The sequence below is a fragment of the Manihot esculenta genome, chromosome 10, assembly GCF_001659605.2.
Source record: "Manihot esculenta cultivar AM560-2 chromosome 10, M.esculenta_v8, whole genome shotgun sequence".
Classification (NCBI taxonomy): domain Eukaryota; kingdom Viridiplantae; phylum Streptophyta; class Magnoliopsida; order Malpighiales; family Euphorbiaceae; genus Manihot; species Manihot esculenta.
In genome coordinates this window covers 6,713,657-6,728,774 of record NC_035170.2, presented here as the reverse complement: position 1 = coordinate 6,728,774, position 15,118 = coordinate 6,713,657, and the positions used below count along the sequence as shown (strand labels likewise).

Below are 15,118 nucleotides of genomic sequence, written 5' to 3'. Positions count from 1 at the left end.
TCGGAAGATCCATTCAATTTGTGTTCCGTGATTTTAGTCATCATAGGAATCACATCAGTTACGGTGGTGGTTTTAATTTCAGCCATAAGGACAACCAACCCAAAACGATAGCAACAAAAGAAACACAGAATCAGAAAACAGTACCCGGCGTGAACAGTACCGATGAACAGTACCACGTGAACAGTACCACCCCGATGAATAGTACCCGTGAACAGTGCCGATGAACAGTACCGTGAACAGTACCAAATAAAACACCTCCACCCAACACCCGAACGGCAAACAAATCTCAAATCTGATAAGGGGTCGGTATGGCGACTCCAGCGATGGTGAGATCCAAATGTTACCCTTTATGGATAACCCAAATGAACGGAGCCCTAAGTCTCCAAAAAAATTTTAAAACTTTACGAGAGAAAAGAGAAAAAAAATCTCTACGAGAAAGGCTCTGATATCATGTAGAAAGATAATATTTGTTGTATATCACAATAGAGATTACAACCTATTTATACATGAGAGACGGTAACTAAACAGGAAGGAAAATCAAGCCTATGATTATACAATCCCTAAGATTAAGTAACTGACCCATTTATCAATATTTACTTCCTATATTAACATATTTACTTTCTATAACTTATAACAATATCACTCTTCTCCTCGAAATGGAGTTTGTCCTCAAGCTCAAACGTATGATATGCAGCATAAAAATAAATGATAGGTTTTCATGCAGCTTCAGATTCAGGACAACATTGTCTACTACCTACTACTTTCCAAACTTGGATGTCTGGATCAAATACAACTTCACTTGAAACTAATGTTCTTTTAAAACATGAACTACTACTCCCACTCTTGTAGATCTTGGAATGTAGGATGACAATGTATCATTTGTGCCATCGCACGATGGAAAGTCAAGTTTATCATTTTGGAGCACCACAGGTACCTCTATCTTCTCATTCGCTTGTTGACCAAAATTTGATTGGCTGCTATTCGATCTATCTTGGTTTTGGTTTAATCCCCTATTGAAGGTTCAAACTAGTTCAAAAATCTACTGAGTTAAATCATTCAAACGTCCATCAAATTGTTGCATGAAAGAATTTAGCTTATTTTCTAGATTTGTTGAAACACCCATGACGACAGACTCTGATACCAAGTTATTATGGTCCCGGGGAGCGAATTGCGTCATGGGATGATTGATAGGAAAGGAGCTCATGAGAGAAAACTCTTAACACCTCAAGACTCAAAAAGGAGAGTCTTAATCTCACAAGTCTTAGAATAAATCTGCTTGTTTTTATTGAATAAAATAAACTCTTTTTATAATGGAGGTTCTAGATCTTCTAATCAAAGTAGAAGTCTAATACAAGCAACAATTAGATTTAGAATAAGATAATACAAAATATGCTAAGATAAGATAACGGAAAATCTGAAAAGAAACTATTAGATAAATAAAATCTGTTTGTTATGGATTTAAGCTATCCATTATCTATAGCATTACGACTTCACTAATAGTGTGAAATTACAAGAGCTTTTTTTTACGTGAATTAAATTATATGACATCTAAAAAAGGCTCTAAAGCATTGGGTTGTATTTTGTAATTTTTTCTTAACTATTTTTTGAGCACTCACGTACAAGCTTGAGGTTTTTTTGGTTAATTAAAAATGCAAGAGTTCTTACCCACTCACTAAGACCAAATGGTTTAACATGAGGGAGGATATTAGACTTATAACCTACTCTTAAATTCTTATTGTCAAATTTGGGCTTTTAGATTAAGTGGTTTCTTGTTTTCTGTCCAAAATAGCTAGAGTTGACTGCATGGGTTCTTTCCTTTCAGTCAGCTATATTTGGGGCTAATCATCTTTATCGCTTTTGTTGAATCCCACATCGGTTGTAGAAAGGGGTAATGTGCCCCTTATATGAGCCATAGACACTCCTCCCCTTTGAGCTAGCTTTTGGAGTGAGTTAGGCCTAACCCAAATTTAACATGGTATAAGAGCCTCCCCATCCAATGTTGGGCTTCCCATAAATTTGTTACGCACCAGTAAAATTCTGGGCGTGAGGGGGTGTGTTGAATTCCACGTCAATTGTGGAAAGGGGTAATGTGCCCCTTATATGAGCCATACACTCCTCCCCTTGAACTAGTTTTTGTGGTGAGTTAGGCCTGGCCCCCAAATTTAACAGCTTTGATATCAGACCAATTTTCATCACTTCAATTCATGTTGATTTCTGGGTTAATGCTGAACAAGGAACCATAATCATTGTGTTTTTGTTGTCTTTGTGTTAACTTATAGTTAGATCGTAGACAAGGCCAATAAGATTTTTTATGACTATTTCATTCTTCTTGCAATTGTATAATTGGTTTGGATAATTCACTCTCTTTTTGGAAACATTTAACCATTAATAAAGCGAATCAATTTCCTCAATGGGGATATCGGAAGCCATTTTCACTTGTTACCTTTGGTATGTTTGACTTAAATGATGTGCCAGGCTTGTCTATTTTCCAACTTTTTATTTATTTTCCCAATAATTTGATTAACTTCATATCAATGCCCAAGTCCTAGTTCAACGGAGGTATACTAAGGTAAATTAAAGGGTTGAGATGTTCATTATGATGAAAAGCAACTGACTGCATACATGTTGATATGGCAAAAGTATATGCTTCCTAGTGTGGCTTCTAATTGTCATGAAAGCTCCATTTAGGGTTAATTATCAAGACCCTTCTTCTCAGGTTTAATGTAATACACTTTTCAAGTCTCACCTATTCAAAAATATGTAGTTCAGTATAGAAAAATGTTACTGCCCTATTTTCTCTGATGTTGCTTTGCTCTTCCCTAATGCATGCCTGGTGTAGCTTTGTGGAAGCCAATGATTTTTCACTTGCTAATGATGTACATACAGGTTGTGTTAAGAGCATTCAGTGAATAGTTTGACTATGTGGACTGTGGAGTGCTTTTGCAATATGTAAACGAAAGTAGATGGACACTCACAAGTCATGCTAATTGTATGTCTGGAAAGATGTATTAGCTACAAAGAAAGTTCTTGGAATCTGTTTCTTTTTCTCTGAGGAGAGAAACATCCAACAATTTGCTTATTCCTTTGTGTTCGTCTCTGTTCTTTTCAAATTCTGTTGAAAACTAAAACAGTTTTGGATCCATTTTTTGTTATTTCATGATTGGGTCTGAAGCTCATTATTCCTCTTTGTTGCCCCTTAATTATTTTGTGGCAGGCAAGGCAGTCACTAATTGTAAGAGGACTTTTTCCCTTACTCGCAGATCCTCGACATCCAGTAAGTGTTGCTTTATATATATATATCAATATATGCATTTCCTTTATTTATTCTATTTTAAATGTTAAAAAAGAAAAGATAAAAAAAAATTCATAAGTCATCACCAAAACCAGAAAGAGAGGAATTCTAACTGAAATATGTGTGTGCGTGCTGCGCTGAGCTTTGCACAAAAAGTCATTAGGACACTTAATTTTAGTTGTATCTTGTTTGATACCCGAATTTTATATAAATGTAGTATTTAAACCCCTTGTCCAAGTTGTATCTATGAGTACACCAATCACAGGGGTTGGATGTTGGATCATTAGACTTCCGTAAAGTTCAATTCTCAAATGGGATGCAACTTTTGAAAGTTGAGGTAGCTTTTCAGGTAAATGTCAGGGGTTAAAAGATGCTCTCATCCTATATAGATCTCAGATGAGTATGCAAAAGGTATAATGCGTATGGAATTTTCTTCCAACAGCTGACACCTTGGCTTAATTTACCCTTATTCTTTGAATCTAAATAGAGTTCAGGTTACTTTGATGTTGCATATCCTAGTTAAATTTCATTGCATATTCAAAATGCTAAAGTTTTATTTATTTAGATATTCGAGCTTTCTCTGTAAAATATAATTCAGTAGGCCTTGGGCTATATGTTGAGGCTTTCTCTCTCTCATCCTTGTAAACCACCCTCCCCCCCTCCCTCTCTTACATCCATGGGATTTGAACCTTGAGTTCTCCATTTTTAGAATTCTCCTGTTCAAATCGTTGGGGTGTTTCCATGGCAATCCTAAGAACTAATTTCAGTCTCGAGGTATCTTCACAATTGAAAGTCAATCAGAAGTCTCCTTGCATGGGATAGAAGAGATGGGGATGTATATTGCTCTAGATTGTGGAGTAAACAATCATTGTCCTCAAATGATTATAATCAATTAGATCACTTTAATAAATGTTCTTAATGGGGATTTTCATATATCTATATAGTGTAATAGCAATAGTATATGCAGAATGCCATGGATGCATCTGTGGCCTATGAATTGTTCAATTGGTTGGCACACTAGCATTTCGACGACTGATATAATCTACTTTAGCATGTTTAATTTCTTGTTTCATGGCACAAGGACATCCAATCATAGAATGTTATATTAAATAAAATGGATATGACTTGATTTTACAGGCTGAATCTACAAATGCGACAAATGAATCAGTTCTGAAGGTTGCTTTAGATCATGGCAAGGCAATTGGTGTTATAAAGTCACATGATCGCGTTGTTGTTTGCCAGAAGGTTGGTGATGCATCAGTGGTAAAGATCCTTGAGCTTGAAGATTAAAAGCAAGCCTTTGCCGAAGTTGTGGGTAGGAAACCTGGAGAATGTGTATTCCTCGTTTTATGGTACTAAATAATTGAACTAGTAGACAAGGGAAGATTTCTCTTTGTTGTGCCTTAATTGGTTGTATGGAAGATCATTCTCATGTCCTACATGTTTGTTACATATTTAGCCAATGAAAAGGACATTTACAAGTACCAATTGTGGTGCAAGGAAATTACATGTTCAATAACTTGGAGTCTTTTTCCTTGAGGTTTTGGATAATAGAATTGGTGCTCAATGTGAAGTTAGCTATGCATTGCATTATGACAGTGAACATTGTACTTGGTCATCTCTCTTAAGTTTATCAGTTATGACAAGGAGTTAACTCCATTTAATACAACTAATTATCGAAGGAGAGTGCAAATATTGCGGCCCTTTCTACCCTTGGATTCTTGGAAGCAAAATAAAGTCTTGCTTTTGCAAGTGAACAGTTAAATATAATTTGTGCATGTATATTTTATCACATTTGTTAAAAAATTTATGCCAGTATAAAAAATTTTGATAAAAAATAGAATTGGAAAGTAAAATACTAAATGGATATCAAATGCCCACTTTCTTATATGATAGATATCTAACTTTCTGCCCTCAGATTTTCAACTGATAAATCGAGTCTTCTTAAGCAGAGTGTTTGAATTAGTTGGAGGCGTTTGCTAACACAATAATTGAATCGAAATTTTCAGCAATGATAACAGTCTCTCTCTCTCTCTCGGCAAACTGTGGTTATAACGGTTTATCAAAATTTTTAATAAATTCAAAATTATGACCATACAAGATTGAGATTTCCATTAGCTTTTTGTCCTTAACCGTTGGTAATTAACAGCTAGCATTTGAACCCTGGCTATTGACAGCTAACAGCTGACTACAACTATTAAACCAAGCCTCCTCTAAATTTTAGAAATAATAATATTCAATTTTTCCCAAGTTCTGAGGACTGAAGGAATGATAACTTGGTGTCCTGGCTAGAGTTCGAGGAAAGGAGTCGACAATTTGAATGCTCAACGGAAACATATAAGTGCATTGAAGTACATATTCACACCCGTCAATAAAAATGACCCGGTTGAGGCAAACTATTTCCATTGAAATGTTCCAAATATTGTTTATTTGGTCTAAATTACATGCACAACATACATCTCCCAGATCATTAATACAAGGATGTATGCAAGTTAATCCTATGATCAGCCATGATGAAGTTAGATAAACACATTCTAAGGTGTTTCCGTCTTGCGTGCAACGTTCATTTTTTACTTCCTTCCAATCATTAGGTCAAAGAGCCTCTGCAAAACGTAAATCTGCTGGCCCAGGACCTAATATCCCCTTCTGTTCACTAATCTTGCCCAGTCCAAGAGGTGGTGGCTCTGTAGGCTTTTCATCGTCTCTCCATATAGTTGTCTGCCACTCTCTCTGCAACATCAAAAATAAATCCTAGTTGAATTGAACATCGAAGCAAACAGAGAAGGCCACAAGTATAAGACATAATCATGCAGCACGGCATTGCGATTCTTCCATTATAGACTTCGTAAGATCAGAAATACTTGCCTCATCGTGCTTGAAACTATCATCCTGCAATAATGGGGTTGCAAGGGGCGGGGCAACATCTGGGTCTGGCTTCTGAAATATAAAAGTAGTATACAGACCTATAAAAGGAATGACCAAAAAAGCAAGAACATTTGAGCAATATGCCTAAGTCCACAATTAATGGATCAAAGGAAATAAGAGAAAAATGAGCACCTAACACGTCAAATGACCGAGGAAGAAGTCTTCCCCTGGGATCCACCAGGTTTGGACCAGCATTCAATAGCATGCCTGCTAAATGCATTCTTTGAGCAAACGAAGAAGAGAAATCAGTATAGACTATAGCTAGTCTCCAAAAACCAATAAATAAATAAAAAGTTTGAAATAAGTATACGGCAAAGTTAGAGATGCAATCAAATACTTGTTATCATCATAGAACTCTGTCAAATTCTGAATCTCCACATACTCCAAACCAGCTTCCCGGGCCAACCTAGTTGCATATGGTCACACAGACATCAGAACATTTGTAACATTAACATGCAAAATATTTAGCAAGAATTCTAAAGAGCCTGCTAAATGTTTTATATAGAGTTAAAAAAAGGTTCATAATCTTCTAAAGTTAATTACATTTTCAAGTGTTACATAATGCCCCTCTCAAAATCACCACCATAGTGCTGTTACTTAAGAGCCTTGTGACAGTGACTGTTACAGCTACTACCTAATGGCTGCTGCACTTGATCCCAATCATAGTTGCTTCGTTTTCCCTTTTTTTCTTTTTGGATTTTCTAAGAATAGATCAGTACTCTTGCATTGCATCATAATTGCATTTTATTAATCACTCTATTTAGTCTTTGCTAGTGAGACTAGCTAAAAATCTACACAAAAGAAAATTTGAAATAAGTCCAAATGTTTCATTAAGAATGAGTTGAAATAAAATAAGATTTACTAAAACTATGAACCTATGATTAAAATTCATTGAGAGCATTAGTGTTACCACAGTTTAGTGATTAGGGAAACATATCAATTGGGTGCAATCAAAAGTTCAAAAAAGAAATGTCTTCCATAACCCACTTCTGTGGAGGCATGGTTCCAAAAAATGCAACTCTAATCTGAATCTTGAACTATTGTTGGTCTCCGAAGAAGATGAATCTTGAGAGAATTTTACGGTCAAGTCAATCAACAAGAAAAAAGCATTGTGCAGCTTTCACTCTTCAACATGGACAACAGTTGAGTTACAATAGAAATCAGAAAACAGCATGGACATGAAATTAAATAAGAAAAACACAATAATTTAATGATAAGTTTAAGACATGAACCTGATCAAGCTAGGAAAATGAACCAAGCAATGAGTTTCAGCAGGGTCATGAGCAAATTTTAACTGGTATTTCTTTCCAAATAATGGAAACCTGAATTCAATAGGAGGAAAATATGTAAAACAGAATCTACACAAAATCATCTAAAAAGAGAATACACAAATATACCAAAGTAAATAAGATGCTTATGTACTTCTCTTCCTCAACTTCAAAGGTTATCATATAGCTCTCTGACCGAATACAATTGGGAACTATATTTGGCTTCATGCTGCTACTTCTGTTGTGGTATGCTTCAACATTCTTCTGGTATTTTGCCCTGCATGGTCATTAATGCTAAAATTACCATCTCCCCTTTCAGCAAAAGGCATATGGGACTTGATTAGAACCAAAAAGAAATTGAATCTCAAATATAAAAATGTTTAGGCACAAACATGACAAAAAATGGAATAAACATCAGATCAAGACTTCATAAATAATCACAAGAAAATTTGAACATTACATGTCGATAGTCATGTATACACAATCAAGAATTCAGTACTGTGCATTAGTGCAATGATGTGCTACTTAAAACATGCACACAAGTCATTCAACAAATAATCAAATTGTTTCATACCAAATAGAAACAAATGAACTAGATATCTAAGAAACTCATCTGATACAATGAAATGAACTAAGCTTTCCCTTGGTGCTGCCATGTGACACTGACACCATCCAAGAAAAGCTGACCTGCTAAGCTACTTAATTAGTTTTATGGCTCCCATTAATATACCTACTCATTATAGTAATTGTAAAAGTTAAATTAATGTATCCGTTGCAGTAATTACTAATTATAAAATCAGGGACAATTATGGTAATATATATATATATATAACAAATGTGCTTCTTTATTGTGGTTGTGACTGCTTCACAAATAATTCCAATTAACTTTTTATCAATTCTCACGTTTGTTAAATCCTTTAGCATGTAAAGAAAAAGAAAATAGTAAAAATTATTGAGAACACATGTTATAATTTACGTTTATAATGATGATGATGATGATGATGATGATGATAAGAATTATCTGTGGTGTAATTTAACTATTTTATCTGAATTCCATCTACATATATATTGGAAAAAAAATTAAATAATTAAACAATTTGATACTATATAAAAGAATTACATAATAAATAATAATAGTAAAAAGTATTAAATATAACATAAAAAATAATAGTCAGTACATGCATAGGCATAGCATAAACTTTTAACAAGTACTAAATAAATCTCCGAATGGAGCACAATCAGATTCTGATACACATTAGCACCTCAGACCAGAGTCATGATAAAAAGAAGGCAAAAAGAAAAAAAATGTCTTTGATGATTCTTATTCATACCATATGGTAGATGAGTCAGGAGTAATACCGAAAAAATAACCCCCTGGTTTAAGCAAAGATGACACATTATGTAGAAGTTTCCTTGCACTTTCCTCATTTTCAAAACACAACTGCAAATGGAATCACAACTACACTTAGAACACTAAAAAACAAAATACATATACACGTGATTAATTCATCATTTTTTTTTCCTGTAGATGAGTCAAAACTGCTTAGAATATATGATATAAAAACACGAAATACACCTGCAAATTCTGTAAACAGCAAACTAAATCAGCCTGGTTGGTCTTCTCCTGTAGCTGTACTCCAAAATTTTCCTGAAGAGGAAATACTTTGTCAAGTCAAGAGTATATATATGGTACTACAAAATATTCAAAAATAAAATTACAAGCATTCCTAAGTTTGAGTGCAACATGACCTGCAAAATCTTACAACATTCATTTGAAAGCTAAAAATTAGAAGGAAAAAAAAAAAAAAAAGGAAATGGCATCGTTTAGAATAGGCAAAAGCAGCTCACTGTGCAAGGATCAGCCTCAAAGAACTCTGCAGTGTAACTTTTCCTCCGACTCTCCCATGCTTCTCTGATCTCACTTACTCCAGAAGATGATACATCTATAAAAATCACATATCACATCCCATCATCTCTATATACTCTGTCAGAGAGAGAATAAATATTACTGTCAAGACTAAAATGATATGTGCAGTTGGTGGGGCGGTGTCTAACCATATAGTGAACATGAATATAAACTTAAAAGCCACTTATGAATCACAAAAAGCGCAAAAAAAAAAAAAAAAAAAAAAAAAAAAGAAAGGGAAAGTTTGGAATACATCACATTTTGTCGTTCATATCTGCCTAAAACAAGTGAATAGTAAAGACAAAGTTAAAGGGTAGGATGTAAATAGCAATTAAGCTCTATCCCCATTTTTTACTCGGGCTCCAAACTCCAACTCCAAATAGAGATAGAAGTTAGAACTGATAATCTCAGAGTAACTTTATTGTGCAATAAAAAGATAAATTACATCCCATCTATCCCCTCCTCCACCTATGTTAACTTGTCTTTCTCGTCATTCTTAGAACTCCCATGCAAAGATGAACCAAATTAGAAAGTAACCCGAGTATATTTGATACAGTACCTATTCCAATGTAATGGCCAATTTGAGCACCATCCCATTTCTCAGCGTCCACTCCTCCACAATACAAATCGCATACCTTCAAAGCCCCAAAATAAAGCCTAATTATTACCATTTATATACATAGAGAGTGTGTACGATATAAAAACAGAGATAAAGAAAAATAGCACATACGGTGGCATAGGGATGGACGAAGATCTTGATAAGTGCCAATTTGGCGAACTCATACAGGCGATGGTGAGTCGACTCGGTCCTAGGAATCGCAAATGAACTGCTCATGGAAGTTCCAAGGTCATTCCAAGTTTCTAAATTTCGAAAACTCATTTCTCCACAATTACTATATTTTTTCTAAGGATAGCAACGGTAGTGTGCCCCAAAATTTCAGCCGAATCTGTCGCACAGTTTTACAATCCAACCCATCTGAAACCCAAATTTACTTCCAATTCTCGCTAAACCAGAAAATTACAGCACAATGAAAGCCAATCAAAATCTAAACATCCTATGAATCTATACAGAACAGAGGGAAACACCTTGAGTGATGGAACTGAAACTCAAAGACTCGATAGACTCTACTGCGCTTAATACCTCAGCCTCTTCCGCCACATTCAAACTCTGGGTCAGCTAGAGAGGACCATGCAGTTGTGAGTGAGAAGCGATAGAAACACCAGCAGCAACAAAGGCTCACGAGCTTATGGGGGCGAGAGAGGGAAATACACACCGTCCTGGAAGACGAGGACATGGAAAGAAAGGCATCTTATGGTTTAAACGATGGTCATATATGTAATTTACTAATTAGCATGTTGATTTTGAAAATATATTAAAATGTTTTAATATTTTAAAAAAAAAATTATTAATTTTAATGATTAAATATGTAAAAAATTTAAAATGTTTTTAATATAAAAAGAATAATGAATAAATTTTTTTATATTATAGAAATTAAATAATAAAATATAAGTAAAATTAATAAAATAACTAAATAGTATAATTTTTAAAATTTTAGAAATTTTTTAATATATTTTTTAAAATTAAAACTAATTAAAGAGTTTTCATTAAATTTAATTTTTTCTTCAATTAAAATTAGCAAAAATTCTAAATAAGTCCCTTTAACTTTTGATTAAATTCTAAAAGGTCCATTTTGTACATTTGACTTTAACTTAATTCCTAACTAATAAAATACTCTATTTTATTTTTTTTTTTAATATTGCAAACATATCATTACATTTCAAAGCCAAAGGAAAACTAATTACAGAGGGTCTAAAGATTAACAATGTTCAGTTTAAAAAAACTTCAAAAAAAATTACTCAACTAATAGCTCCTAACCTACAAAACGATCCAAATCTAATTTAGAACATACAGCCCAGCTCAGCCCATAATCCAACCACAATCTCAATGCACGGCATGATTAGAATAGTTCCTAACTTTCACCGACATCATACTAATAAGTGTAAAAATGCAACAAAAACTCATCGACATACACATAACAACCACCAAAAGAGAAAGAAATATCAAAAAAACAAGTTATGCATATGAAAGAGGAACACCCAAGAGGACATCGAAAAAAAACAGCTCAAAACGAAACTAGAGCGTGCGAGAAAGAGACGTCGCAGAGCTCATGGCCGATTATTGGCTCGCGGGAACGTGAGCTACTGGACGTAGAGGTGCGGTTTCAAAAATACTGACATCACATCTGAATAAAATCCTTCTCGGTGGCTAAAGAGAAACTATCAAAACTGTCACACCCATTTTCTAATTTATAGAGATGGATATGATTCGAAAAACTGATAGAATTTCTTCTGAATATACATATAAATACATATAACCTACTATAATTTTAAAAATATTAAACATAAAAAAGAGGACCGATGGCTGATCTAGTCAATTCATAATATATTTACATTAAACAAAATACATTCAGCACTTGAATATACAACATATACATAATCTTTCAAAATTACAAAAGAAGTTACAAGGGACTTAGGATTGGCCCGACCTCTACTAGATTCTGAGCGGACGAAGTGGAAGAAATGACAAAATTAGGAGATGTAGACTGCTAGGAGTAAATCACCAAAAAAGATATGTAATATTAAAAGTATAAGAGGTGAGTACAAACTACTCAGTGAGCGGATAATTAAATAACAAAGGGAAAAAGATAAAGTTTAGGTACTTAATAGTACCAAATATTTAGCTAAAATAAGTCAGCTGGATAAATACAGTTTAATTCAATTAATATAAAATAAACTGAATATAAATTGCTAAGATTTCACTGCTAGATAATAAATCCAAAAATTATAACTGTGAAAAATAAAATCTGCATACACTCATAACATGTCCCATGTAGATAATGTTGGCATCTCAAGTGTGATAAAATAATGACAGCCGGAGAGTAATGTTGGCATCTTAGGCTCTACGATGACAATTTTGGCTCAAAAACTAATAAAATATTGGTCATAAAGGCTGACAACTGACATACGCCCAAAAGGCTGTCTGTATATCAAGCGCTATCCCAAAAACAATATAAATATATATTAAGCTGAAAATAAATCTGTAATACCCGGCTAGATCTCGGCATCGGAATTCCAACTTTCCGGCGGAATCTCCATTGAAATCCGGAATCTCGGATGTCAGAACATCCTAGAAGGGTAAAATATATTTTTCTAAATGATTTTCATGATTTTAATGGTTGGTTTTGAGTTAAAGTTTAAAAAGAGAAGAGAAAATGCCTTGGAGGGAAAAGTCAGGTTCGGCCGCCGAACATGGTGCGGTTGCGGAAGCACCTTTGGCCCCCGAAGGTGGTTTGGCCAGCCACCTATAAAAGGCTCCCTGTCCGAAAATGGGCGAGTTTTCTTCTCCATTTACGGGCATAGGTGAGTTTCTGCCCTTCCATGGTCGATTTTCTGTTTTTCCCTCAAATCCTTCAAGTTTTGATAAGTTTTTTCCTTGTTTTGAAGATTTTAAGTTAAGACCAAAGTTTTGAAGCTTGGAGACCTCCGGAGCTTGTTTCCTCCTCATCTCCAAGCTTGGGTCACGCCTACCTTCGATCTTCAAGAGGTAAGTGTAGATCCTCGTCTATTCTTATGTTTTAAGTAAGTTTTAAAAAGGGGTTAAGGGTATATATTGCATGTTTTTTAGTAGGATATTATGTTAGGGTTTATGCTAGCTTTATGATAAATGTGATGCTATATTGATGCTTGTAGGGGTTTAGGCTAGTTTTATACCCCTTATGCATGAATGAATGTGTATGCATGTTTTAGAATAGTTAGATGTGTGTTTTGGAGAGTTTTGGTGGCTGGATGGGCGAGGCAGAATCGGGTTCTGTCACCCAGGAAGACCCAGGTTCGGCCGCCGAAGCAGGGTTCGGCCGCCGAACCTGCTAGGGGAGGCAGCTTTGGCCGCCTAAACTCGCCTCCAAAAGATGGACTTTCGGCTCTGGAGGGGAGTTTCGGCCGCCGAACCTGCTCCCGAAGGTGGGTGACTTTCGGGTCTGTGAAGGCTTTCGGCCACCGAATCTTGCCCCCGAAAGTACCTGACTTTCGGATCTGTAGGGACCTTCAGCCGCCGAACCTGCCGCCGAAAGTCCCCTGTCCAGCCTTCCTTTGCTCATTTTCTATGCATGTTTTGTGATGTTTTAAGGGGTTTTTGGGGAGTTGTTTAGAGTCTTAATAGAGTATGTTTGGTCTCTCATTTGAGTCCACCTGTGTAGGATCGGACCCGAGGAACCGAGGAGACCAGCAGTGAGATAGCTGCTTCAGAGTCAGTTAAGTACCAGCCAAAGGTGAGTAGAACAGAACTTCTTTTATTTTCAAAGCAATCAAACTTTTAAGCATGTTCATACATCATGAATGCCATGTTATATAATAGGTTGTTTGCATTAGAATTCACGAATATGATACATTACATAATTTGTTGTTGATGTGGATGGATATTGGATAACCCACTAGCCCTCGATATGATATGATATGATATGATATGGAAGTCCAGGTGTGGTATGCACTACGCCTCTGGCAATATGTAAGGGAAAGACCAGGTGTGGCCTGCACTACGCCCCTGGCACAGTTGGAAATGATATGTTATGTTAAGAGGAAGTCCTGAGGAGCTCCGTCAAGGGCCGGGCATTACTTGGATATGTAGAGGGTTACTAGTGACAAGTCCATCCTTGATGTGAATTGTTTGTGTTGTGATGCATTTCATGAAAGCATATGTTTATTAAACTGTTTTTATTGTTCTGCTCACTGGGCTTTAGTAGCTCACCCTTTTCCCCTAACCCCCAGGTTTGCAGGATTATAGGTAGCTCTGGGAAAGTCAGCAAGGTTGATGGTATAGTTTATGTGATAGATTAGTAGTGGACATGTAAGGTATTGTGGATTAGAATTGTGCTTGGCCCTGATGTTAAGTTGTTATCCCTTTTGTACATGATCTTTATGTAAATATTTTATTAATGATAAATGTTGAACCAAGCTTGATGTATGAGATGTTGACCCTACTAGAGCATTTGATGAGAGCTCTAGTATGGGGTTTTATGTATTCAGAATATGATGTATGTACAGGTCAAGCTTGGTAAAAGAAAAGTTTAAAATTTTTATGAAAATGTATGATCATGTATGGGATTTTATCAGGTAACAGGATGTATGTTAGGCTTGCTACGGATTCCGGCGACCTTAAGTCGATCTGAATCCTAGCGCCGGTAGCGGTCCGGTTTCCGGGTCGTTACAGAGTGGTATCAAAGCCCTAGGTTCATATGGTCAGACCTAGAGTGTCGAGCTCATAGAGGTTATAGAAGGGCTAGCACAATAGCAAAACTCATGTCTACTAGGATAGGATATAGAGTCCTGTCTTGATGATGATGTGAAATGCCATGATTATATGCATGTGCATTAATGATATGTAATGTATGTGATGTGGGTTCATGTGTTTCCACATGAACCATATGATGCTAATGTTTATGTGATGTATGTTGTTTCTCAGAAAATAGAATGCGAGGCACTCGTTGATCTGCACGATTGACTGGAGTTCCACCTGAGAATGAGGGCATGGATGCCCTTCCCCCTGCTCTACCAAGGGCAAGGTCAAGTAGATCAAGCAGAGAAGGGACATCAAGGGACCCTAGAAGGTCTTTTGATGTAAATAGGAGGAGAACGGATCCGGGAAGGATGTCAGCTGATGTGAGGGAATCA

The 15,118-nt window shown here is 35.7% G+C and overlaps 2 protein-coding genes across 4 annotated transcripts in view; one reads left to right on the top strand and one right to left on the bottom strand.

Annotated features, from left to right (window-relative positions):
• The window catches only part of LOC110625026 (pyruvate kinase 1, cytosolic), a 35,751-nt gene extending 30,931 nt beyond the window's left edge, over window positions 1–4,820 (top strand). Inside the window, exons 15-16 of the mRNA XM_043961247.1 lie at window positions 3,215–3,274; window positions 4,430–4,820. Of these exons, the coding sequence (XP_043817182.1) occupies window positions 3,215–3,274; window positions 4,430–4,582 (213 nt within the window). The 3' untranslated portion in view covers window positions 4,583–4,820. The remainder of the gene's footprint in view (window positions 1–3,214; window positions 3,275–4,429) is intronic.
• Window positions 4,821–5,664: 844 nt separating this feature from the next.
• On the bottom strand, window positions 5,665–10,699 carry LOC110624004 (mRNA cap guanine-N7 methyltransferase 2). Of its 3 annotated transcripts, none has more exons than XM_043961248.1 (12): window positions 10,478–10,697; window positions 10,122–10,367; window positions 9,951–10,026; window positions 9,334–9,428; window positions 9,062–9,133; window positions 8,817–8,926; window positions 7,640–7,762; window positions 7,450–7,539; window positions 6,555–6,623; window positions 6,350–6,438; window positions 6,158–6,255; window positions 5,665–6,022 (listed from the first exon to the last, which is right to left on the bottom strand). In XM_043961248.1, the coding sequence occupies exons 2-12, from the start codon at window positions 10,269–10,271 to the stop codon at window positions 5,885–5,887; spliced, it is 1,110 nt and encodes a 369-aa protein (XP_043817183.1). In that variant the 5' UTR covers window positions 10,272–10,367; window positions 10,478–10,697; the 3' UTR covers window positions 5,665–5,884. The 3 variants fall into 3 exon arrangements, with proteins under 3 accessions (XP_043817183.1, XP_043817184.1, XP_043817185.1); XM_043961249.1 differs by having other exon boundaries at window positions 10,533–10,697; XM_043961250.1 differs by having other exon boundaries at window positions 5,888–6,022; window positions 6,158–6,229; window positions 10,122–10,699.
• Window positions 10,700–15,118: the final 4,419 nt, after the last annotated feature.

Coding starts and splice junctions, on each gene's coding strand:
- LOC110624004 (XM_043961248.1), bottom strand. CDS start 10,271: ATGAGTTTTCGAAATTTAGAAACTTGGAATGACCTTGGAACTTCCATG. Junction 9,134..9,333: donor TTGAGGCTGATCCTTGCACA/GTGAGCTGCTTT, acceptor TTTCCTCTTCAG/GAAAATTTTGGAGTACAGCT. Junction 7,763..8,816: donor CCTGACTCATCTACCATATG/GTATGAATAAGA, acceptor ATGACCATGCAG/GGCAAAATACCAGAAGAATG.